The sequence below is a fragment of the Mugil cephalus genome, chromosome 8 (assembly GCF_022458985.1).
Source record: "Mugil cephalus isolate CIBA_MC_2020 chromosome 8, CIBA_Mcephalus_1.1, whole genome shotgun sequence".
NCBI lineage: Eukaryota > Metazoa > Chordata > Actinopteri > Mugiliformes > Mugilidae > Mugil > Mugil cephalus.
In genome coordinates, this window is record NC_061777.1 from 21,809,274 (window position 1) to 21,834,140 (window position 24,867).

At 41.5% G+C, this 24,867-nt stretch overlaps 1 protein-coding gene across 1 annotated transcript; it reads left to right on the forward strand.

The window, feature by feature from the left end:
• Positions 1–24,652, forward strand: txnrd2.2 (thioredoxin reductase 2, tandem duplicate 2). The gene is made up of 17 exons (XM_047592652.1): positions 1–88; positions 661–726; positions 849–905; positions 993–1,137; positions 2,407–2,481; positions 3,651–3,729; positions 4,154–4,216; positions 4,456–4,526; positions 9,127–9,146; positions 9,459–9,550; positions 9,647–9,821; positions 17,326–17,462; positions 19,636–19,731; positions 20,107–20,199; positions 21,369–21,440; positions 21,854–21,951; positions 22,335–24,652. The coding sequence occupies exons 1-17, from the start codon at positions 16–18 to the stop codon at positions 22,456–22,458; spliced, it is 1,536 nt and encodes a 511-aa protein (XP_047448608.1). The 5' UTR covers positions 1–15; the 3' UTR covers positions 22,459–24,652.
• Positions 24,653–24,867: the final 215 nt, after the last annotated feature.

The window sequence follows — 24,867 nt, forward strand, 5'->3', positions numbered from 1 at the left end:
TTTCATAATAACAACATGGCTGCCCTCTGCAGAGGCAGGCACCGGTGGAAGACAAATAGTTTACATGTTTTTACAAGGAACCTGACAGGTAATATGACATTATTTATATATGCTGTTATAGAACTAAAGAAAGAAAGATAACTCCGTGAAACGTGTGTGTTTGCAACTAGAGCTCATTTACGGCACCAAACCTGAGGGAACTCAGCTAATTTATTTGCCTAAATTACTTAACTTACTTAACTTGGCGTCCTCTACTTTCTAATATCTCCCAGTCTCTGAGTTTATGGGATATCTAGTCCAGAGAACCACTAGAATAGTTAGTCCCAGTCTTGTCATTTATTACTTCGTTATAAAGACATAAAGTGATGCTAATTTTTTATTTTCTTGCTATTTATATGTATTGATTTGCTCTTTTGTTGCTGCTAGCTGAATTGCCATCTTTTATTCTACACAAATTGATGTGCCAGTTTATTCTTTAAGACCGCATTAGTATGAGCTGAATAAGGGTGAGTTGGGACAGTTAACTGTGTTGCTCTTATGTGAGTCCATATTAGTTTGCTACGTACATGGCATGAATGGTGACTCTTGTTACTGAGTGGCGTTTTATATGTCACGGTTAATGCAACAATAACAGCTCCATATGCTTCCAATGTCCCACAGTGAAATATGACTATGACCTGGTGGTCATTGGTGGTGGTTCAGGAGGCCTTGCCTGCTCCAAGGAAGGTGAGATCTTTTCACTGTTATTCCAAAATGTTCAGGGGATGTATGTTTTACACAGTGACTTTTTTTTTTTTTTTTTTTTAATTATCTCATAACACACTAAACAATATGTCCACATCTCACAGCGGCACAGTTGGGACAGAAAGTTGCTGTTTTAGATTATGTGGAGCCATCTGCTCAAGGTAAAATACATTATACAGAGCGAAACTTCAGTTCAAACATTCAAAGTCATCATTGCTAAACACATTGGAAAATGTTTTTCCAAACAGGCACAAAGTGGGGTCTCGGTGGTACCTGTGTTAATGTCGGATGCATTCCTAAGAAGCTCATGCATCAGGCTGCACTACTTGGCTCAGCGGTCAAAGATGCTAAGAAGTACGGCTGGCAGATATCAGGAACAGTGTCCCATGACTGGTAAGTACAGCAGTGTTTTCTTCTCTTAAGGTAGTATTTCTCCCACTGCTCTGCCCCTGCATGTTTTCGATGTTTCCCTCGTCCAACACACCTGATTCAAATGAATGGCTCCTTATCAGGCCACTGCAGAGCTTGATGACGAGCTGATCATTTGAAGCAGGTGTGGTGGAGGGAAACATCAAAAACATGGAGGGCAGTGGGTCCTGAGGACCGGAATTGAGAAACACTGCCTGAAGGTGAAGGGATATCGCATGTTCAAATTCTGTCAATGCAAAGAATATATACTGTAGCTGAATAGCCCCATCTAGTGATGTGATTGCAGTAAGACCTTCTCTGCGATATAATGGAACTGGACGGCACTTTGCTTATAGCACTTATTGTGCCAAAACAATCAAACACCTCTGCTCTGTTGTAGTGAGTGCCCTGTATTTGCTGTGGTTTGTTGAGGGAGTAGTACCAGCAAAAAAAAATAAATAAATAAATAAAAGCAGCAGGATCAACAAATTGATCCAGAAGGCTGGACATGTGATTGGTAGAGAGTTGGAAATGTTAGTCTCAGTGAGGGACAGGAGGACACTGAATAAACTGCTCTCTATCATGGACAATCCATCCCATGCACTACACCAAAGGTTAGAGGGACAGAGGAACTCATTCTCCAGCAGAATGAACCAGCTCCTATAGTGAACGCTACAGAACTTATTTTATTCCTTAATCTATCCAGCTGTATGAGAGCTCATCTTTTTTTAACAATTAAGCTACTTTGACCAATTAATTTTCCTCATGGATCATTAAAGTCTAAGTCTAAGAAATTCAACGGCAGTATCTCTTTTCATAAACTAGGGACCTGGTTTCTTAGAAGATTTCACAGATCTTGCAAGCAGTTTTATGTAGGAACTATTTTATGTATGCGTAACGACAGCCACCAGCTATATTGTTTTGCAGACAGAACTGTAACAACTGAAAATCTTTTCATTAAAATAGAAAAACATTTCTGTAAATAAAATGAGAATCGCCGTAGGGGTTTAGGGATTTAGTTCTTGTATTTAAAAAAATAAATAAATAATTGTACTCTTTTAGATGAACACATACAAGAAATTTGCTCTCTACATTTAACCCACCCATTCTCGTACACAAATAATAGTGAGAATACTCGGAGCAGTGGGCAGCAACGCAAATGTTTCCAGGGGAGTCTGTGTCTGGGCTTCTTTTCCTTCTTCCATTCTTTCTCTGCATTGTGTTTTAAAGTGTTACATCTGGTGTTTCCTCCAGGGCCACCATGTCAGACGCAGTTCAAAACCACGTCAGGTCTCTGAACTGGGGTCACAGAGTTCAGCTCCAGGACAAGTGAGTAACAGTAGACCTGGTTACTTTATTATCAAACTTGGTGATTTTTCTGATGCTCTATTAATTTAGTTGATACATTTAAACCTTGTTACAAGGCTTTTTTTTTTTTTTGTCTGATTTAGTTCAGCTGAATTTTATTTTTCCCTCATCGTAAATGTTCATTTTTTTAAAAGCTCTCACATTGTGTCAGTGTTTATAGTCTGTTTGACGTTGGGCTGAATGCAGAGATCCACGTCTCACCCATCAATGAGTCAGCCTTAATCCCTCCTTATTAATTATTATTTTTAATTTTCATCACCTAATTTCAGAGATGCTCATAAATATTTATACCTCAGCCTCTCTTTCTTTCACCTTTTTTTTTTCATGGCATGATGATATTGCTGAAGGCTGTACATTTCTCTCACACACTCTACACGCCTGAAGGATTGATTGTCAGCGACCGCATGTTGATAGAGTGGCTGGCTGGAGGGCAAACAGGTGTTAACCTCTGTGTGAATGTGCCCAAACTTACATTTTTAATCCAGTGAGGTCATTTGCTTGGAAACAGAATGTTGGTAATGCTTCTTGTATGAATATTTTAAAATGCAAGACAGACATTGTTAACCAGAGGGGGTAATTGTTAATTTTACAAAAATGAATTAATTATAAATGCAATAATAAATGGATGCAGATGTTAGAATAAAGGATTAGTAATAGTTATGGTAGATTTCCCTGCAAATGAGAAGTCGGAATTGGGTTTTTGGACTACTACAATTTAAAATTATATTTTACAGTTAAGTGTTTTCTAATGATGAATGAATTTAAATACACTATGGTTCATATAAGGATTCAGACCCTGAACTGAATGAAATCACAGCCCAAAGAAATGGCTGAAGCCATTCCCGGAGCAGATTTTCCCAGTGTGTGTGATACACATATATAAAGTTCAACATCTAATCTGCGTTTTCAGATAAAATATGCAAAACATAACCTGTCACACATCTCACATGATCTATGTCTATTATGCAGGCCTGCGGACAAAATGTAAGGAGTAGACGGTGGGATTTAGCAAATATAAAAGTAACTAGCAAATTTAGTAAAAGAAAATGAGAAATTACAGAAGTTCTGAGTAAGAAAATGGGTTAGTTTATTTAATCTGTGCTAGCAGTGTGTTTCTTTCTGTTTTACAGGAAGGTGAAATATCTGAACCTCAAAGGAAGTCTGTTGGACGAGCATACTGTCAAAGGGCTGAGTAAAGCAGGGAAAGAGGTGAGCTGCATATTTACTTTAAAACATGTACTGTATGTATTCATTAACTAAAATTGGATATCATTTATTGAGAAGGTGTGAGTCATGTGTACTCAGAAAAACATGTTTTGTGTACTCTGCATACTTGTCATCCTGCTTGGACATAATTCTAATCTTAATTTTTGTAGATAATTTTGATTTATCGCTTTTATTTATTTTAATGGATCTCATTCATATATCTAAAATTGGCAAAAATGTCAGAGCCCTAACACACCTGTGCACGTATCTACTGTTGTTACTCGTTTCAGTGATTTGACAGGGTTTCCATCATCGCGTTAATAAAGAATCCTGCGGAGACCACTTGCTTTCATTTGACATTTCCTTGTTTTTTTGAAGGATGTGAACAAAAGCTGCGACTTCACATTTCCCCTCTTCTCTCCTACAGACGATCCTAACCGCCAAGAACATTGTGATTGCCACAGGTGGACGGCCCAAGTATCCCACAAATGTAAACGTCACCATTATCATTCCACTGAGACGTTTCTGTGTTCCTCTGCCATTGTTTGGTTGGTTGGTTCTCTGGAAGACACTGAAGTGAAGAATGTGGTTTGGAAGGGTTACACCATGTTACAAGCAAAGACACACAGAAAATAGCAGAAGAGAGGAAACTGTTCCCGTTTGTTGTGTGTAATGATATTGATAGATGTGCTGACTGATGGATTGTCACAGCTTTAACTGTTATTACAGGTCCCTGGAGCGATGGAGCACGGCATCACCAGTGACGACATATTCTGGCTGAAAAAGTCTCCTGGAAAAACGTGAGGACACTTTCTATTCCAACACACCTACACACACAACCCGTGTTAAATATATATATACGTGAAGGAGATTTAAGCCAGTTAATGTGCACCGTGCTTTATTTTGATGTAAACACTGTCACAGTTGCAAATGTGTCTGCTGCTTCGGTCCCAAAATAATAATATCTGGATTCTTGCGTCATTCTATGTACAGTCTGCTGCAATGGAAACAGAACGTCCTATTTGCAGTATTAATGCCCCGCTCTAAGCACTGCACTACCTTGCTCGATGACACGGCACATCCCGCTGTCACGCACTGTAATCATTCATCAGTGACATGCAGTTTGTTTTTCTCCCTTCCTGTCAGCCTGTCCTCGCCTTGTGATTCAGATTAGCGGCGTGCATCCTGACCTTTACAGAACAAGCCCTTTAATCCAGCCATTTAGCTCCTGTCATCACCCGGTTAATTGGTCTTTTCCTGACGTTTCCTCTTGGCACAAAGTGCAGATGGTGACTAGTGGTTGTGATGTACCTGGGCTGCGGAGGTTGTTTGCTTCATGGTGAAAGATAAGCGGAAATAATTATTCTGATATTTAATCTCCATATGCGTCAAGGTTACATGCACCTAGGGCATAGAATTATTAAATGTTTTTAATTACACATATAGTTTTAGATAATAAATAGTTGTTATATATTTTGGCAGCGGTTGCGCACCAGCCTACTGCAATGTCCTGATTAGGACCTTCGGTTCTTTTATTATAAAATGAGCCACATATACAGTCATATGTATGCTATTCCTTTTTGTGACCACTTGGTGGCAATACAAAATCATTTGTTAACAAATCGATGTTTGTGCGCTATAACCGTTCTTAAACTATTACCCACTCGACAAAATGTTTGTATATGAAGCGGAATTTTCCACTCTGAGACCACTTGAGCTCAGGAAGTCCTTTGATATAAGAGTCCTCCGCCTCCCTGCAGGCAGTTAGGCGTTGGCTGTGGATTGGCAATAGCTTCCACCTTGAGGAAATTTAACCTCACACTTTAGCCGGGGTTAGACATGTTGTTGTGCAGTTGAGCCATCAGCTGTGCAGGTGAGGTCCAAGTAGCTGTTTTTTCTGCAGGCAGCACTGGCATAGGAGTGGGTTACAAGTGAGTGATGGGTGTCTAATGGACTTTGGCTCACACACACACACACAGTCCTAAATGATAGATTTTGCCTCCAGGCCAAAAGCCTGAGCCGCTGCCATCATCATGCTATCAGGAGAAAACACTGAGCACGTGCCAGCAGGATTCCTAGACTGCTCTAAAGATAGGCCTGTCCAATGAGACACCGCAGTGTGTAGGTTTATGTAGCGGACATAACTCTCCTTTGTGTAGTGGACAAGGATGACAAAATTTTTTTCAGCTCAGCTCTTAAAAGCACTACACAGTTTTGTGGAGAAATACAGCACTCGCTGCATCCCTGCTGCCCAAAGGCTGCCTGTGCCCTCAAAGGGTGGAACCGAAAAGGAAACAGAGAGAAGAAGAAATCAAAAATACACATCGATCCATCCATTGAGTAATACCACTTATTCTGTGCAGGGTTGTGAGTAGAGGAGATGGGAGCAAGAGAGGTCATTGTTCTATCGCAGGGCTAACACAAAGAGACAAATGATACTCACACGCATAACAACCACCAATTTAGAATCACAATTTAACCTAACAAGCATGTCCTTGGTCTGTGGGAGGAAGCAGGTGGACCTGGGAAAAACCCACGTGTGCAATTCTTTCAAAATTCATAACTAAGATACATACCACTAAAAATCAAACATAAAAATGGTCAGACATAAACTCACTTGCCTGTAGGTTTGTGTGAGCACAAAGCAGTGACAAGGTCTCTCTTTGAAGTTTAATTCAATGAACATTGTAACAAAATGCCTCACTGTAGCCATCATGGTCTCAACAATACGCCCTAGTGCTGAAAGCTATGTAAGAGCCACACACAAACCTTGACAAACCCCTGCCCTACTAAGGAAATTTGTGCATGAAAGTAGACAAAACAGGAGCTCCAAAATAGAAAAAGTGTCATTATGGTTACTTAGCTGAGCTAAAAGATCCCTAAAGCACAAACACACGTCAGAGTGAAGACATGGTCTTACACAGTGTACAAAAGTCGAAGTCGAAGTCAAAGTCTGTTAAGAGTGGCTCAACAATAAAACATGCATAAACAACAACAACAACAAAACAAAACATAAAAAACACCACAGTTCACCTTTTGCTAGATATTTTTTACTTTTTTGTACAATTACCTACACTTAACAAAAACAGCTGAAGTGCTGGTGTGCACCAGTCAAAAGTCTTGACTAAATCCATAGTGTCAGATTTTACACCATTAATGTCACCTTTGTAATTTAATCAGCATCAGCATAGACAGGACTTGATTTACGTAAATCTGATGAAAGCCTTTTTTGAGAACCTCTCTAAGCACAGTGATTGACACTGAAAGTACAAACACATGCTAAATACAAGAAAGTAGTAGTAGTTATTGTGTCTTTCCCTTCAGAAGCTCTTCTACTCTAATAGGAACATAACAAGAAAATATATTTCCATTTAAATGCCAATCTAGCCTCATTGTGGGTTTTCTTGGGGTTTACATTTGTTAATATATTTACATGTCTCTGTCCCATTCTCATGAATTCCAGTGATCAAGAACGCCTAACAGGGAATTTCTACAAATTTAACACTTGAACTCAAGGATGAATTCATTTGAAATAGATATTCAGTGTTCACTATAACCTCACTAAAACACATTTTTGGCCTTAACTCAAGAATTCAAATGATAATTACATATGACCAATTCCACCTGCTTCACTTCCTCTGCCTAGATGACAGGACCAGGACAGAAGGCTTCCTGCTCTTCTGGTGGTCCATCCCAGCCTCTTTGGTTTTACTGATACTGAGCTTCAGATTATTGTTGTTGCATGTGATGAAGCTCAGTCATTTGTATTCGTCTGTGAAAACAGTCCCTAAGTGAAGACAGCATGTTTTTCTCTACAAAGTGTTCCCTTTAATTATAAATGTCAGTATAGTGATCCCTCCCATGTCTCCAAAGAGTACACTTCATACCTTATACTAAATTTGCAGAGTCTGCAGAAGTTACAGTATGTGACAGGAGTCTGGACAGTTATAGTTATGGATGTAATTGGCGACCTGGCAACATTAAGCCACAAGGCTTACTGTTACATGTCTGACAGTCCACCTCTATCTAGCATTTCACTTCACCAGTGCCACCAGCAGTATGACTAACAATGGAAGGAACATCTGCCCATTATGTCTAGGGAAGAGGATGTGGTCAAAGTGAAAGTTTTCAGCTTAACCAACACATGGTAAAAAATATCAGACTTGGACTGACATCAAGTCAAAACAAAATCACTCCACATGCCAGACAGAAACACCAGAGTATCCGAATGTAGTGCTTATCAGTGCGGGGGCTTTTGAAGAACTGGCCAATGTTAACAGACTGTCCGTAACAAACCTCCTCCTACAGAAGAAAGAAAGAATTCCCTGCAACATCCACCAATACCACTCAGTAGTTTCGTAAGGTTTTTATTTGTAGGGGGTGGGTTCCTGTTCAGTTTGTTTTCAGTAATGGCAACTGTTTTTTCACCTTCACAGTGATTCTCCTTATTAGACTCATCAGTAGTTTTATGTTTTAATTTTATGTTTTGACATAAAGCAAATCTTCCATTCATTTGGTAAATGCAAACCTTTTATGAAGTTGATTTCTGATATTATAGGTATCTTTGCCAGCCTCTGTTTATGAACTCCATCTGCATCCAGTGTTGTTGTAAAGGTTCTAATCATCATCATATTTTATCTCAAAACACATGATAAACAGACTCTGGACCGGTGTAAAATACAGTCACACACAATCGAAAAGGAGTAGGGTAGATGAAGCAGACAGTCCCTCTGTTATGAAAGTGAAGAATCAAGCCAAAGCTCTTTGCCTAATCTTCTTTAAGCCACTTCACAATGTGTGCTAAGTGCAGCTGTGCATTATGCAGACATGGGGAAAAATGGGCACAGGGGCTTTTAGTGGTTAGTGTTAGTGTGGACAAGGGCAGGATGTGCCGCAGGCAGTCAGAGCTGTCAGGTGGCGCAGACCTAAAGCGAAGAAGGTCTGGTTCAGAGCGGCAAAAACAAGAAAGAAAAAGGCCTCATCCATGTGGGTGACGGGCTTCACTCAGCGGGCTGATGTGTGGACTTGAGCCCTGAACATGGCACTCCCCATCCGCAGGGATTAGCTTAAACGCTAGCAATTAGCCCTTCTCAACGCTACGGGTCTCATGGCTGGATTACAAGCGTGATTCACCTGGACCACACACACACACACACACAGTTTTCGCTGTCCCTGTTTTTGCCATTTTCTTCACACCTCTTCACCTCCAAGGTTATGAAGTTTTGTAATTCATCACCTCTCTTAGTGTAGGATTTAAAATAAACATTTTTACGTTTTTAGCTTTTAGCTTTGGATTAGCTTTGTTTTATTTGGCCAAAGTGTGCTGAAGAAATGATGAAATGTATCTTATTGTATTGTTAGTCCTGCTGCTAAGAGCTTCTCCCCGTTTGTGTTTTGCAGACTTGTGGTCGGAGCCAGCTGTATCCTTTGTCTGCCACTGTGAATGAATTAGCACAACGTCTGCTGGTCAGTTAGCAAATTATCATGCAAATTATGTGCAGTGCAATATACACAGATACATTTTCAGTCTTCTAGTATTGATCCATTCTCAAACCATGATAAAACAGCCACGATGGCAGTTTAACAAGTATCTTATTTATTTAACTTTTTTATAGACTCCCTGACTGCTGTGATATAGTGTCAGTCTTTGTATCTTATGGCCACGCATTAGATTTTATACTGTACATGTTAATCAAGAAAGGTAGTGTAATCCTTAACATGGCATTACCCAGATGTGGCTCTGGAGTGTGCAGGTTTCCTCACAGGCATTGGCTTGGACACCACAGTCATGGTTCGCAGCATCGCCCTCCGTGGGTTTGATCAGGTATTGCTCTCTGAGCTACACCTGCCTGTGTATTCTGTACATCATGATAGTGGTTTTTGTTATGTCTGAAGTTGGCTATTCTCTCGGTCCCTGCAGCAAATAGCAGGTCTTGTGACAGACTACATGGAAGACTATGGGACGAGGTTTGCATGGCAGTCTGTTCCAAAAAGAGTGGACAAACTGTCATCGGGAGCCCTGCAGGTGACCTGGACCAACACCCAGACAGGCAACGAGAGTCAGGACACATACGACTCTGTGTTGTGGGCAGTTGGTGAGTATCTATATTGTGTGTGAGTTCTTGGGGAGAATTTTGAAGAGACTCTAAAATGTAGAAGCAGTTTGTGTTTCGTGCATACTTAAGACTTGGAAGTGAGTCGATGAGAGCTCAGGATTAACTTGTACTTCACTGCACACAGACAAAAATCACATTTAAAGACAAATATCATGTTTTTATTTATTTTTTTGGCCAGAACCATATCAAACAAAAGAGACCCAAGGTGCCAGGCATTTCTTGCATATCCTCACATTTTGAATATAGCATTTTAATATAGCTTTGAAAGAAAACCATTCACATGTTGATGTAGGTTTGTCTCTATTGAACTGACACTTGAATTGGACCTGTATTACCTGTCACAAGACTTGACTAATGCGAAACAATTTGATCGGCCAAGCTGATCTATCCCGGGGCATAATCAGCTCCCAAAGGAGTAGTTCCAGACCAACTTTCTGACACAAAAGAATAGTTTACAGAGAATTTAGTCTGGCTTTCAGGCTACATGACACCACCATGCTGTGTTGGCTTCCATTGAAAATGACTTATAGCCAGTTGCTTTTTCACCAGTAGTGTGAACATAGCCCAAGACTTGTATCTGGGCTGACTCCAGATTTGATTTGCCTCAATTAACTTATGACTTCATTTACCTTGAGAGACTTGGAGCTTAATTTGGACTCTAATGTTTTAGCTACGATGGACCTTTCCACAATAGTATTTTGTTACATACCAGATGTCTGGACAATTGATGCAATCTTATGGTGCATTTCCACCGGCTTAGTAAGGTACGGCACGGCACGGCACGGTATTTGCGTGTTTCCACTAGCACGTAGTACCTGGTACCAGGTACTAATTTGGTATGGCCTCACCCCTGGATCCAAGTGAGCCGAAGCGATACTAAAACGTAACGTTAGCCGACTGCCTTCCACTGATTGGTCGACGAGTGTTGTCACTGGAAGCGTCATAAGCGCGCGACAACCAACCAGACTGTAAATAAACACAAGACTCGACCCCACCACTTTTTAAAACCTAGCCTGCAGCCATTATTGTTAACATAAAGGCTACCAAGCTAGCGTTAGCAACCATTAGCTTACCCTCAAACGTTGTCTTTTTGCAGCTCGTGTTCTCTCGTCTGTTGTTGTTCTGGTCTTCCGGTTTTGTGCGTGGCTTGGCTCGGGGTAAATGACGCCACGGCAATTCTGCGCAGCCATGTTAGGACGACCCTGCCCACGTCGAGGAGTTAGTATATGGTACTCAGCTGTAATGGAAACAGACCCGAACCTTATCATGCCTTGCCTTGCCGTGCTGTGCCGTGCCATTCCATGCTAGTGGAAATGCACCATTACACTACCCAATGTGGCATCAGTAACCTCCTTATCACTTATTTTTACAGCTTTTCCGGCAATGGCGTGTGATGCACCACTCATGTATAGTCCCTCTGATATTTTCATGAGTCCCTAAAATAAAACACTGTGCTATTACTGTCTTCTCCCTGCCACCAATTTCATTGTCATCCTCAATAGAGTGCAGTGTCAGCAGATAGCAGAAGAATCAAGGCTGCAAACAAAGTAATAAAGCCTGAGTGATGGGAATGGGCAGGGGAAGTGTTAATCACCCAGCGCTGGCTCTCTTGCTCTCTGGTTGGAGAAGGGCAGGACGGGGCAGGATGCACCCAGGCACAGGGTCACCACGTTCCCCTCTTTGTTCTCTTTCTCTCTCCGGGCTTTCCTGCCCATGCCAGCCCTGCGGAAACCAACCCTGCATCTGTCACTGCCATCCCTGCCCACGGATCACTGCCTGCCATTACTAGCAGCCCCTCTTCTCCTCTGTCCCATCTATCCATTCTTTGTTCTATCAGTTCATTTCTCCCTTTTCCGCCAACAGCCTTACTAACAAAGGAGGGAGTATCCATCAGGACGCTAACCGTCATGTTATTTGTGTTGAACTTACTCAAAGCCACTCTGCTTCCAAAAAGTCTGTTTATAAGCATTTTCTTCATTTGAGAGTATGTGCGTGAGGGAGAGCAGGACCCTCAGCTCAGTTCGTGTGACAGTGACAAGGATGTGCTTGACCTTGCAGCTGAGATGACGTTTCTCTCCCCTCCGGTGGTAGAATTCCCACGTTGTTGCAGCTGCTCACGTTCTCACTGCCGGTGAGAATGAGATTTGCACTGAGTGTATTCATCAGCAGATGTTTTGTCATGCGTGAGGTCATGCGTCCCTTAGGTTTCCCATATTCATAAGAATGAGAATTCAAAATCTTGTCATTTTTTGGTTCAGCAAAAACAGGCGTTCAAGCTGTTTTGGTTCCAGTCTGCCTGACACCAGTGTTCATTTTACATTTGCTTCAAAATCCTGAGCACCGCAACGTTTAAAAGAGTCTCCATTTCCTTTGTGTACATGCAACTAGCTATCGTGTGATTGCTACGTGTATATATCACTGACCGCTCTTGTTCCCATACAGTTTAGTGAGAACCTATAACATTGTGGTCTCTGCTCTTTGATGTCTGGATGCAGGAGTTATGAGTACAAGGCCACTTCCCTTTACTGTGGCCTTACACTAGAGGCCAGGCAGGGTCCCAGGCCTCTGTGGAGTTATTAAAGGCCAGAGGGGACCGGGGGACAGTATCACCACTGTCTACCACATCCTTCTCTGTGGCTCTGCCTCCCTCCACCTTTCCCCTGCTCCTTCCTGGCCTCATGGCCGCTCCCCTGTCCAGGTGTGCCTGCAGAAACACACCAGGAAACAGAACATTTTCACATTTCCTGTCTGCGCACAGACAGTGGGAACATTAGAGTTGCTCCTGACTATCCTCTGCAGACCTCAAGGAAGTCATTTAAAAAGCGTTGTCTAGTTTTTAGGATATTTGCCTGTCTCTGTTTTATAAGGTATCAGCAGCCCTGAATGTTGGTCTGTCTGATTTACTCCACTGAAGGCAAAGGAGCTGGGAACAGCTCCAAAACACAAGGACAGTATTGTTTTTTAAAGCTAAATACTGGCTGAATTACACTACATCTAAAAACAGAATAAAACACTCCTCACTTTTCTTGTTGCTACCAAACACTTCCCTTTCAAATGTTTTCCCAGTGTTACATAGAACAGGGACTAAATTTAATGTGCATTGTGTTTCATTTTAAATCTTAAAATGATCATGTTTAAGATCAGAAGGAGTCAAAGGAGTTGAATATTAAAGCACAAGAAATATATTTTTTCAAACATTGGATATGCAAAGTTAAAGTAATGGATAATTCCTATTAAGAGTTAACCCTTAAAAACTGAACCCAGAAGTCTGTATTTAATCAGATTTGACTGGTGCTGGCAACACACTGTAGCAAACCAAGCCCGTTTGTCATCACATTTCAATTAAAATGTTGCTAATGTTTGATTAGTGCACGGAGGTACATGACATCACTTACTGAATCCTGGCTCGCTCTGAACCAGTGAGAAAAGCAGAGAAAAACTTTGACAGAGAGCAGAGAGTCTTCCATCATTCGCACAAAACCATGTGTTCGTGGTCATGGCTTCTGCATCAATTAGCTGTATTTGCTGCAATGTATTGTGCCTTTTTTTAGTCAGGTTCATTCTTGTTTCTACTTCCTGTAATTTCTCTGGGGAGGTGCACATCAGGCTACAGCTTCACGGTCTGCGTAGGGTCTGAGCTGTCGCCGTAGCTACGGCATCAAATTAACGCAGAAGTATAAACTGCCTATTAATGTTGGCATGCTGAGAGCAGAAGTTGAGTGGTGGAAGTGATGTAGGTTAATGTTTGTGTCTCATTTCTAGTGTGACTCCCTGTTAGAGTCTTATAGTAAAAGCTGTCTATTGAATAAATCTAGTCCACTGTGTTTTCCCTTGACATCTACTATATGTTGTTTTAGTGTTGCTAGTGAGCTTTTTATTGATATGCATCTTAAAATCCTTTTTGGCTTGAAATGAAACGCATCAGGTTTTGGCCGTTTTTATGGTCCGTTTCCATCCAAAAATAACAGTTGCCCGTCAAATTTCTCTCCCTTTTGTCTTTGTTCATTTGATTGATCAGATAAGCGTCCAGCTTTCATTTTAACTTGTAGAGCTTTGTTGTGACTAATTAGCCGAACAGTCCAGAGGCTTCCTCTCAATGTCACAACAGGCTTTGTTCACATTGGCCTACTTGTTTGACCGTAGTGTGTGAAGGTGTCCGAGCTGCAACCGAGTCCCTTATCAGCCAGCTCACTGTTGTTGTGTCTTTACCATACAATAGAATTGACTGCTCACTCCTGCATTGACTGGAGCTACACACAGGAAGGCCAGATGTGCAAAAATAAAGTCTAAATTTCTCTTTCACTTGAATTTATGAAGGAGTTTGTAGTATAAACACCAAAATAGTACCTACACTCTCTCTTAATTCAATTCATATATATAATGCACTCTTCATATCAAATGTGAATAAGTTTTCCTGGATTACATGTTAATACATGGAGTCCTTAATAAATACATGAGCGTGCCTCAAACCATTTAGAAAGTGTTTACTGTAAATGCTAATTAGGGTCACGTACTGTATATTTAAATCAATATTAAGAAATAATAACTAGTAGAATATTTTTAGAAAAGAATTCTGAAAAAGATTTAATAACTCAATTACTAAATTTCAGTAAAATTTACTACAAATTAGAATGACTAAAGAATTCCATGTATTCCAGTATTTTGGTTGAGACTGGAAAATATTTGGAAGTCCTGTTTCTGGGAATTGGCTAGGACTTCCCCTCTCTCCTTCTTCTCTGTGCTCTCTATCCCATTCTGCCACACATGCTGTGGAGCGTTAGACAGCCCCCCTTGGTCTGAGAAGAGGGACAGGACGTTGTTCTTCGGCTCCAGCCAGGAAAAGGGGTCTCGGGGGTTTGTTATTTTTGCTGTCCGATAGCATCTACATGGGTACCTCAGGGCCGGGTGTTTATTATCCTACTCACACAGGTTGTGGGGAGCTATGTTGGGGACGGGGGAGCGCGTGGTCCATGCTCCATCACCATGGAGACTCAGTGTCGACAGCATCAGTCAGCCGTCCCCATGGAAGTGTCAGAAATCGCACCTTGGGGTGTCCTTTGGGGTCAATGGGATACCCCTTCCCGGTTGCTCATCAGTTTTCTCTCCTTCTCGAGCTTTTCAAGCCCTCTCAGCTGACCAGATGGTGTCGTTTAATAGCCTTCCTTCGCTTGTGTCTCCACTGATACTGCTGATTTGAGCTGTCAATTTTATCCCACCAAAACCTGGAGACATTTGGTTTACAGTGAAATAAAATCAGCACATTTTCAAATTTGAGAGGCTGGATCCAACAGCTATTTGGCCTTTTTGAGCCTTTAAGCTATCAGCATCGCTCTAGCAATGCATCTGTCGGTAGGTTGGTGGATTAGTCCACCATTTGATTGAAATATTTCCGCAATCATTGGATGAATTTCCTTAGAAATTTGCTACAGAAGTTCGTGCTCCGCAGAGGGTCTATATTAATGTATTTCATGTAAAATAGCCTGGACATCTATTGGTGGATTCACATAAATATTTGTGCATTAATGATTCTATTATAAAGGAATATTTGGGAAAACAAAAAAAAGGCCCATTCCCATGTGTAGTGACATAAATTAAAAAGGCAGTGTCCTCAGGCAGTAACTATAGTGCCTGGAGAAGCACCAAGATTGAGATTCTTTCCAAGGAGCAGGTCCAAGCCCTCTCTGTGCTCTGAATGTGTTCATGAACATATTAAGTACAAAACTACAATCACTTTTGCCATTAGTTCTAATTAGCAAATGTTAGCATTAGGACTGTCAAAATTAACACGTTAACACTGTTTAATCAATCATCATGATTAATCTGATTAAAAATGCTAACGCAATAAACCCATCTGCAGCATGGAATGACTCTGAGCGTCTCTGGCAACGCATTTCGGGCAGGTTGTCCAAGTAGAGTAACTGTTGCGCATGTGCAAATGGGCAGTTGATCCGTTAGTGACAAGCAGCAGAACCAACCAATAAAGATGGCAGACACTAAACCCGCACATTGGCCCTCTCCATGGGAAATATGAGTACAAAAAAACACGACGGAACAGTCGAACAACATTAAGTATTATGCACAGTCTGCAGGAAGGAGTTTTCTTTTCACCATAGTACTTCCAACTAAAAACTCAGGTATTGTGGTAGCACTTTGACTAATGCATAATTTATACTGCTGCGCAGGGCTGCCTTGCAAGGACCTTGCGCACAGACCTCCCACCTGGGCGAAACATTTATAGTTTACAGTCTGGCTGGCTCTGTAACAGTGCCACCCAAACACTAGTCAGTGCTGTATAATAATATAATAATATTTGTAATATCAGAAGCATAAATTACGAATAAAGCATCAGCCAGCTCGTCACCCAAGACACAGACGAGTTGTCAATTCTGGCTTGCAAATGTCTCACCACTCCTGCAACCACTGTTCTGTGTAAAAGACAGTTCACAGTTGCAGCCAGTGTTGTAAATAAGAGGCGGTCAGTGCGTTTACATGCAGAGCTTAATGGAGCTATGCTCAAAATTCGACTTTCTGACTACAGTCCTTGTCCCAGTTTACATGCAGCACAAGAAAATCGAATTTTCGAAGAATCGAAAACTGTTCTCCTCCTCCACACTAGGTGGCGATACGTGTCTTTTCAGCGGGATACGACCGGCATTTCAAACAACAACCATAGGGATAATAGTACATTTTTTAATCTCATACTTAATGTTCGCCCTACTTCTGGTGCAGATAAGTTGCGCAATACCCTTCAAACGGTTCTTCTAGCGGCTCCATTTATCTTCTTCTTCTTCTTCTTGCGATCGGCTTTCTTGGATGTTTTTGTTCCAGGGTCATACGCCAGTGCAGTGGTTGTGAAGCATGCGTACATGCATTATCCGGTTGGAAAACTTTGGTTCCGTATACGTGCCGGAAAGAGTAACATGTTTACATGCACTTAAGTTATAGTCCAATTAAGGCAATAATTCTTTTTTTTTCACGTGCATGTAAACAAGTAAATTTGTCATAGTAGCTTCTGAAAGAGGAGTAAAAGAGTCAGATTAATGTGGATGTGGATAAATGTTTTTTTTTAGTTGAAAAAGTTTCAGGTTGTTTTGTTGAAACTGTTGAAGCTGTTTGATAAACACGTTAAGTGCATATATATTCCCTTCTTTCTTGAGTCTGCTTGCTCATGCAAACTGAAATGCGATTAATATAAATTAAAAGTATATTTAATCATAGTTAACCAAAATTAATCCACAGAAACTTGTGACTAATCTGATTAAAATAGGTTTTAATTGTTTGACAGCCCTAATTAGAATAGTAACAAATAAAGCAAGATTGGCCATGGTTGTTTGATAACTCCCCTAATTCTTTAATGCTGTTTTGCATGGAGCAGCATGATTTGTTAAATATAAATGCTGTGCTATAAAATACTTGCCACCTGTTCCACACATCAGTACTGATCTAATATTGTGCCTCTGTTGTTTCCTCCTGATAACCTCAGGCAGAGCTCCTGAAACCAAAGCCCTGGGTCTGGACAAGCTTGGTGTGCAACTCAACAAGGAGACGGGGAAAATAGTTGTGGCTGCCGACGAATCTACCTCAGTGCCAAACATCTATGCTTTCGGTGACATCAGTGAGGTAGGCATTGTCAACAGAGGCCACACGCAACATATTTATGAGTCTTCATTTAAACAATGAAAGTCAACACCAGCCCAAAGTTTCTGGAGCTCCACACCCATCCCTCTGACTGTAATTGTTTTTCAATGTTTGAACAGCTGAATGCCTCATCAGTCAGATACAAAAACAAAATAAACTAAATGTAGTTCTAAAAAGTCGGTACTTGAGATATGTGTATCTATGAAGTATGAGCTGGAAGTGGCAAAAATAGTGTGAATTTCCACATAAAATGTGTCAGTTGGAAAACTGTTTAAAATTCACCATTCGGACATTTTAAGAGTGTTTTTAGAATCACATGATTTGACTGGAGTGACATATTTTATTTTTACAACATGATCTATCGCTGATGTCTGGGAATTAAAGCAGGACAGAATACGAGCTGAATTTAGGGACTGTCTAAAAACACACTCATGGTCTAGAGATTTTTTTTAGCTTTGTTTCGCTTTACATCCTCCCACTCCATGAACAGCCTCTTTAACATTTCCAAAAAAACACTATGACCCACTTTTCATCGATAGTTCTCTCCTTTTCTAATCATATACAGTACATGTGTTGGGTCATAGGCTTCAGTTAAAAGAATCAGAAATTAAACTGTAAACCTACTAACATCCAGCTGACAATCCTCACATCACTCATTGATTGTCATCTTAAATTACTTGTTCCAGCAGCCTGACCCTGACTGAATATGAAGTAACTGTACGAGCGTGCCGTCGTATTGCTGGAACTGGCTTTGCTGGAGCCGAGGCAGCCGTGTTAATACTAGTCATACCTGCTGTATGTAATGTCAGTATTGTTTTTTCACCCCAACCAGCTGTGTGCTTCCTTCCTGCCTGCCAGGCCTCATGACACACACCTACACGTTTGATTGACACCTCGCTTTGATGAGTTGTGCTTCACCCCAATCTGTCTGTCAGCCTTTCACAGCAGCAATTTTTTTTTTTTTTTAAATTTAGAAGCTGGAGGGTTGCTGTCCTCCTCGGTTTGTCCAGTGCTTTTTGGTTGTTGTTTTTCTTTTTGTTTTGTTCTTTTCCATCTCAGAAGTGAGACCCAGAAAATGCATTATGATGACGCATGCTGTCTGGTGTGTAAATTGTTTCGGAATACCAGAGCACACATCCACGGGAGCAGGAGATGTTTTTGAACAACAGGATGTGTGGTGGCAATTTAACAAGTTTAAGTCATGCTTTCAGAATTGCCCTGCAGCCCTACTGTTTCCTGCATAGTTTGGATATATGCGTGTTTCTGTGTGTGTATCCATGGCTATATGTTTGTCTGTTTTGGCAGACATCCAAAACAATAAAGGCAGATTTTTTTTTTTAAAGGAAACTTGACGGTTTAAATGTTTAGCACTTGTCACTTAGGCCACTTGTGCTTTTTTCTGCACTTAGTACATGTGTAGTCAAACTTTGGAAGGTAAACCAATTACCAATAATTTGAACTTTTCCACTTCTAATATTAAGAATTTCTGTCAAAGTTATTCAATGATTATAGGTTTCCACATAAATAATTGTTGGTGCTCCGTCAAGCGATGTCATTAAATTTGAATCTAATTATTAAAGCCCATATTTAATATTGCAGATTTTTAATTAATTAAGTTACTATTAGAGTTAATATATTTGTAAGCTGTTTTGTTTTCAGGAGGTAACAGAATAAATTACCTAATTACACTAAAAAGGCAGTTGTTTAAAAAGAACACTTTATTTCACGAGAATAGTTTAAAGTGTGTAGTACAGCAGCAGAACTTCCTGGATGTAGAAGAACAGCTGAGATACTAAACCTGATTTATTGCTAAGTCTTGCGGGAGAACCAGACGAGGAAAGTATCAGTATTGACTGTAAGAAGAACTCCCAACCAAGGAATTCATTCCATTCTTGACCAGCAAGAATACTGGAGTCAATCTGAATGTGCTGGACGCAGAGAGTCTGCTTCATGGGGGGGTGATTTTTTGAATACTTTAACTGTATGTTTGGTGTAAGAAGAGCGCCATCTCAGCGGGTAAGCTGTTGTACTGGCTCGGTTTCGCTGTTGTTGGACAGGGTAAACTTGACCATGTGACTGGCATCATGTGGTGATGTGGGAGAGGTATGCACACACTAAAGCAAATCATTCTTTTTTTTTTATTTGTTTGTTTTAGGGCCGCCCTGAATTGACCCCAACGGCCATCAAAGCTGGAAAGCTCCTTGCCCACAGACTGGCCGGTCAGAGCACTGAGCTCATGAACTACAACAATGTAAGACACACACAGACTCTGAAGTTGACATACAAATTATAACCATCTGAGTCCACTCTGCGCGATTATACCTTTACTGATTGTGACTGATGATTCTTCATATTCCTGTGGACACTTATTTGTCCTTCCACATGTCTTTATGAATCTATTTGTATAGTGGGAGTTGGCATCCTACAAAAGACCAGTATAAGACATGGGTCTGGTTTTAGGATTGATGTGTAGCTCCCTTCATGTACAAAACTGAAGTACACCTTGCATCCATGTACAGTATGTGGCAACTTTGTGATGGTCGTTGTGCTTTGATATTTCATGCCTAAATAAGGCCTAAAATACGATGATTTTTTAAACAGTGAAGTGTTGAATTCTGTATGGCAGGTGGCCACCACAGTGTTCACCCCTCTGGAGTACGGCTGTGTGGGTCTGTCTGAGGAAGAGGCCGAGAGGAGGCACGCAAAAGACGGCATAGAGGTGAGACTTTGCAATAGCATAACTTTCAGCCTGCGGCTTTTAATCTGCACTATAAATATGTATGTTCATTGTGGTTATTAGAAAAGCTAGATATTTTTGGTTGAGAATTTTAAAAAACGTGAATATAAATCTGCTATAACAGTCCATTATGTGGAAAATGATAAATATGTGCAGAACTTTTGTGCGTGTTGAAGTCACTGCTCTCTGATGAACACTTTATTTAAGGCACCAGTTGAAATCCTGACGCTTGAAATCCTTCAAAAAGTTTTAGACTATTTATCATAAATGTGCACCTTAGCTTCACAATGCCTATAACTACTGTGGCTTTATTCTCTGTACCAATTTCATATGAATGGCTTCGCCACATATGCTCAAACAAAATGACAAAGCAAGGTATTGTTAGAGACTTGTTACTGCCAGCAGCCCACATAAGAGGAACACAATGTCAAATAACACCTAAACAAACATTGACGCAGACCATGACAAAGAAATAGCAACTGGCTCCGTATTATTCCCGCTCCTGTGCGTGCACGGCGTGCCAGATGCCAGCCGACACCTGCAGGATGCTGACGATAAACGGTTTAGCGGGCGAGCTCGGGCTCCGGGCTGTGAGTGACAGGCGATCAGGAGGCCTGATTGAGGTGTGTATGGGGTGATGACAGGCGCGCTGAGATCTGAGGAGGAGCTGCAGCTCAGGCCCCAGACAGCTGCACGGCCCTTTACAACTTGTGTCGGCACGTTCGCCCGTAGAATAAAACGCACTCCGCACACGTCTCAGTAGGAATTTGGAAAGCTAGTCATCATCTTCAGAGGCTTTTTAATTCATCAACACATAAAATACAGTATAAAGAGTATGGTGCTCGGACCTGATGGCCTTTTAATTGCATTACAATGTGCTCTAAGGGGGAACTCTTTTTTGTTTACCATCATTTCTACTCTGTTATGCAAAAGTGAATTACACACTATACAAAATGTACGCGAGAAGAGATGAAATGATCGTCATTGCTCAAAATTTTCAGTTTTTGTTTGCACATGAGTAAGCGCCGCTGGTCAAAGCAAAGATCCACGAGGGGATATCATGTACTCGCTCTAAAGTCCTCACTGCTTGTATAATACATTTATTCATACTCCTGTTTATAAGATGTGTCCTCTTCTTATGTCTGTGTTAGGTCTACCACGCTTTCTATAAACCTCTAGAGTTCACTGTTGCAGAGCGTGATGCCAAACAGTGTTACATAAAGGTAAGAATTATTTTATTGTTATTTTGAATGGCTTATAATAGGTTTTCATGAGAAACATTGACTTGTCTAAGGACACTAGTAGCCAAGAGTGATGCCTCTTTGCCTTGCTGTTTGGTGCAGATAAGATTTGTACAGACATTTTCTGAGAGACTCACTCAATAAATGAAATGAAATGAAATGCTCTGACTGATGTAACCATTAGTAATCCTGTTTACTATTAATTCAACTCTGGCATCTGCTTGTCCTTCTCTACCAACAAAAAAAGATCATCATCACAATGTTTGGTTATGTGTAACAAATATGCCAAAACATAGACAAAAAACAGACAAGGAAACATCACGCGGCTGTTTAAGTGTCAGTAAGACAGTTTTGGCTTCCACTCCTTAGCTTATTTGTTTTTTCTTACTCCTCAGGTGATATGTGAGCGGGGTGGTGATCAGAAGATCCTGGGTCTGCATTTCACTGGTCCAAATGCTGGAGAAGTTACACAGGGCTTTGCTTTGGGCTTCCAGTAAGTTTAAAATAAATCACATTTTATGTATATTGACTGAATTTGAGCCTTATGCCACAACTATCCAAGTCATTATGGAGTTGAGCTGGTGTTTTTTAATTCTCTCAAAGTCTCCCAAGATGTGTAGATTATAATCTCCTTGTAGGAGTTTTCTGTGTTTGGCTTTTACCTGTCAACACTAATGCAGTCAGTTAGTTTTTTTAAAACAGTCTTCAATCTGTGCGTTGTACTAAGTCATGTGTATCCACAAACTCGCCAGAATATCTTACCAGTATTAGCAGCCTTTGCAATCAGTCAAAGATTTCCCAAGATATATTGAATTCACAGATGAACCAGTGTGAGTGAAAGCAGCATAAAGAGCTCTTCTTGCTTGTGTCCCTCAGGTGCGGAGCATCATATTCTCACCTCTTGCAGACGGTAGGAATCCACCCAACCTGTGCCGAGGAGGTGGTCAAGGTCAACATCACAAAGCGCTCTGGCTTAGATGCTACAGTCACTGGCTGCTGAGGTTAAGCGCCTCGGCCTCTGAACACAGTGAGCGCACAGAAGAAAGACGTTAGCCTTTGTTTATCTCGCTCTTTTTCCTCGTACCTCTCCATTTCAATGGCCCAGGTTTTCACTGGGCTTTTGGCTGCACCTCCTCTGCACTCGAGTCTCGTCATAGGCTAGCGATGCAGGTCATCACCAGCTGCCCAGGTTAATGTCACTGACATGCCATGTAGTAACCAAGACTGTTATTATCCCAGTACACACATGTTGTGTGTGTGCGCTCTAAAAACACAGAGCTGTAGATCAGGTTAGAAGAGCCCCGCCACAGAGCGAGCGTCTTTTAAATAAACACGTTCATCAATCAGGATTAAGGCCTGCGCTTAGGGTTTTGTTGAAATCGTACGTAAAACGTAGACCGAGCCCAAACGTTCTTCTGAATATATATTCCGCAAATATTGTTGTTTCTCTGGCTGTACTTCCTGTCCATTAGTCTTGGAGGTGACACATACCATACACCCCCCCACCATGACACTGATGGATAGCCCCAGGGCCGTCGCCGCAGCGACACCGCTCCATTTCCCATGGACACACACAAATAGTCGGCGGGGCGCCTGTCAGTCAGCCAGCAAAGACCTGATCCAGGGAGCCCCAGCTTGTTTAGGGCTCAGCAGAGTCCAGCAGACCCCTTCCTTTTCCTCCCATGCCCTTCTCCATCCACAAGTATGAAAAGAATATCAGTGAGACTACAAATATATGCTGTCAAAAGCTGTATGGATGGCACATCCCAGGCACAGATACAACTCTATCTGTTGATAAGACTGCTATGGGCTCGGTTACAGCTGCACTGCTCAACCTTACCCAAAGGTGGCACTATTGCACTCCAGTTCTCACATTTTTCTGTGAAGTAAAGGACAGAGTAGTCACTGGATAATACATGATCCTGAATGCATTCAGGTTGCACATTTAATCCCTTTAATCCCTATAAAAGATATGCGCTTTTGGATGAAGCTGCAGAGCTAGCTGACTTTATTGGTGCCAAACTGATAAGGGTTATCTGTTGTGCATTTACATGGATGGCAAGTTAGCCCTCAAGAGTCATCACCCTTGAAGATAAGGCAAGTTGTTTATATCAATAAAGCAGTAATGGACTCCGACAGTTTGCCAAGGTGCCCAAATGTTCAACCTGCCGCCTGAATTAGACATTTGGGGTTTATTAAGGAGATGTGGAGGACTGTCAATAAAGAGGATTGCTACAGAAAATGAGAGACCTAAAAGGAGGCTGCTGGGGATAGTTTATTTTTATTTGAAGTCTAATCTGCCCAGTCTGATTAATGATTCTGATGAGGGGAGTGACAGCGTGCCAGGAGATGGAGAGAGGAAAAAGAGAGAGAGCGAGAGCTACCAGGTTTATTTGGATCCAGGCCGGAGGAGAGAGAGCCAGCCCCGGTTAGGGAGGGAAGAGGGATTCCTGTGTGCACTGTTCAGGGCCGAGGTGCTGACTGAAGGACCCTGACCTCCGCTCAGCAGGAACAGCTTGACTCTATCACCCGGAGCACAGAGGGCTCACATGCTACGGCGCTGCACGATAGGGGTCATGGGGGGGTGGGCCCGGGTGGAGAGGTGGAGTTGAGACGGGCCAGGGTACAGACAGAACCATCCAAGCAGCCAACCAACACAACACTGAGCGGTGGCCTGGGTAATTGAGTCATGTTCCTGTGCTTAACGAGCTACTTCAGAGACCCCAGGGTGGGCCCAAGGCAGCGTGAGGGAAGTCATTGAGGCCATCAGTGTAACTATAATGTCTGTTTGCTTTTCACCCTCCACTTCCCTCCTGCATTGGGCAGTCATTTTACACAGCACAAATCTTCACGCACACAAAATGAAACAGGTAGCATTTAATGTTTCTGAGAATCGTCTGTGTAACTTAATTTCTGTTCATCGCCGTTGATTAATCACACCAGGTCCAAGATTTGAACAGTTAGCCTCAGCTGTGCTCCACGGGGGGTCAGGGTTCAACTTTCAGGTCGACCAGCTAATGATGGCCTGCGCTAAAACCCAAAACTGGGGAGTGCAGGCCTGATGTCACCTGGTCGCATACTATAGCTGTTGTAAATAGAGAAGTGTAATTTTCCATTAAAGCTTTGTTATACATAATTTATATGTAAAGTAATAACGCATTGGGATGCACCATTAAAGTAATGATGCCAACTGATTGAGTGCTCGGTGTTCTACATTCATGACTGAATGTGTTGTTGTAAATACGAGGTGTGCTGTGTATAATTATTTGGAGGGGATTGTAGATATTTTACTGAAAGAAAAACAAGGAAAATAAAAATATATCAATGCCGCTCTAACGTCAGTACACAGCTTTGCTTAGTGCAAAGACAGGAAACAGGTGTTAAGTGCAACAATATTTCTTGGCCAACA

Coding starts and splice junctions, on each gene's coding strand:
- txnrd2.2 (XM_047592652.1), top strand. CDS start 16: ATGGCTGCCCTCTGCAGAGGCAGGCACCGGTGGAAGACAAATAGTTTA. Junction 9,822..17,325: donor CTCTGTGTTGTGGGCAGTTG/GTGAGTATCTAT, acceptor TGATAACCTCAG/GCAGAGCTCCTGAAACCAAA. Junction 21,441..21,853: donor CCAAACAGTGTTACATAAAG/GTAAGAATTATT, acceptor CTTACTCCTCAG/GTGATATGTGAGCGGGGTGG.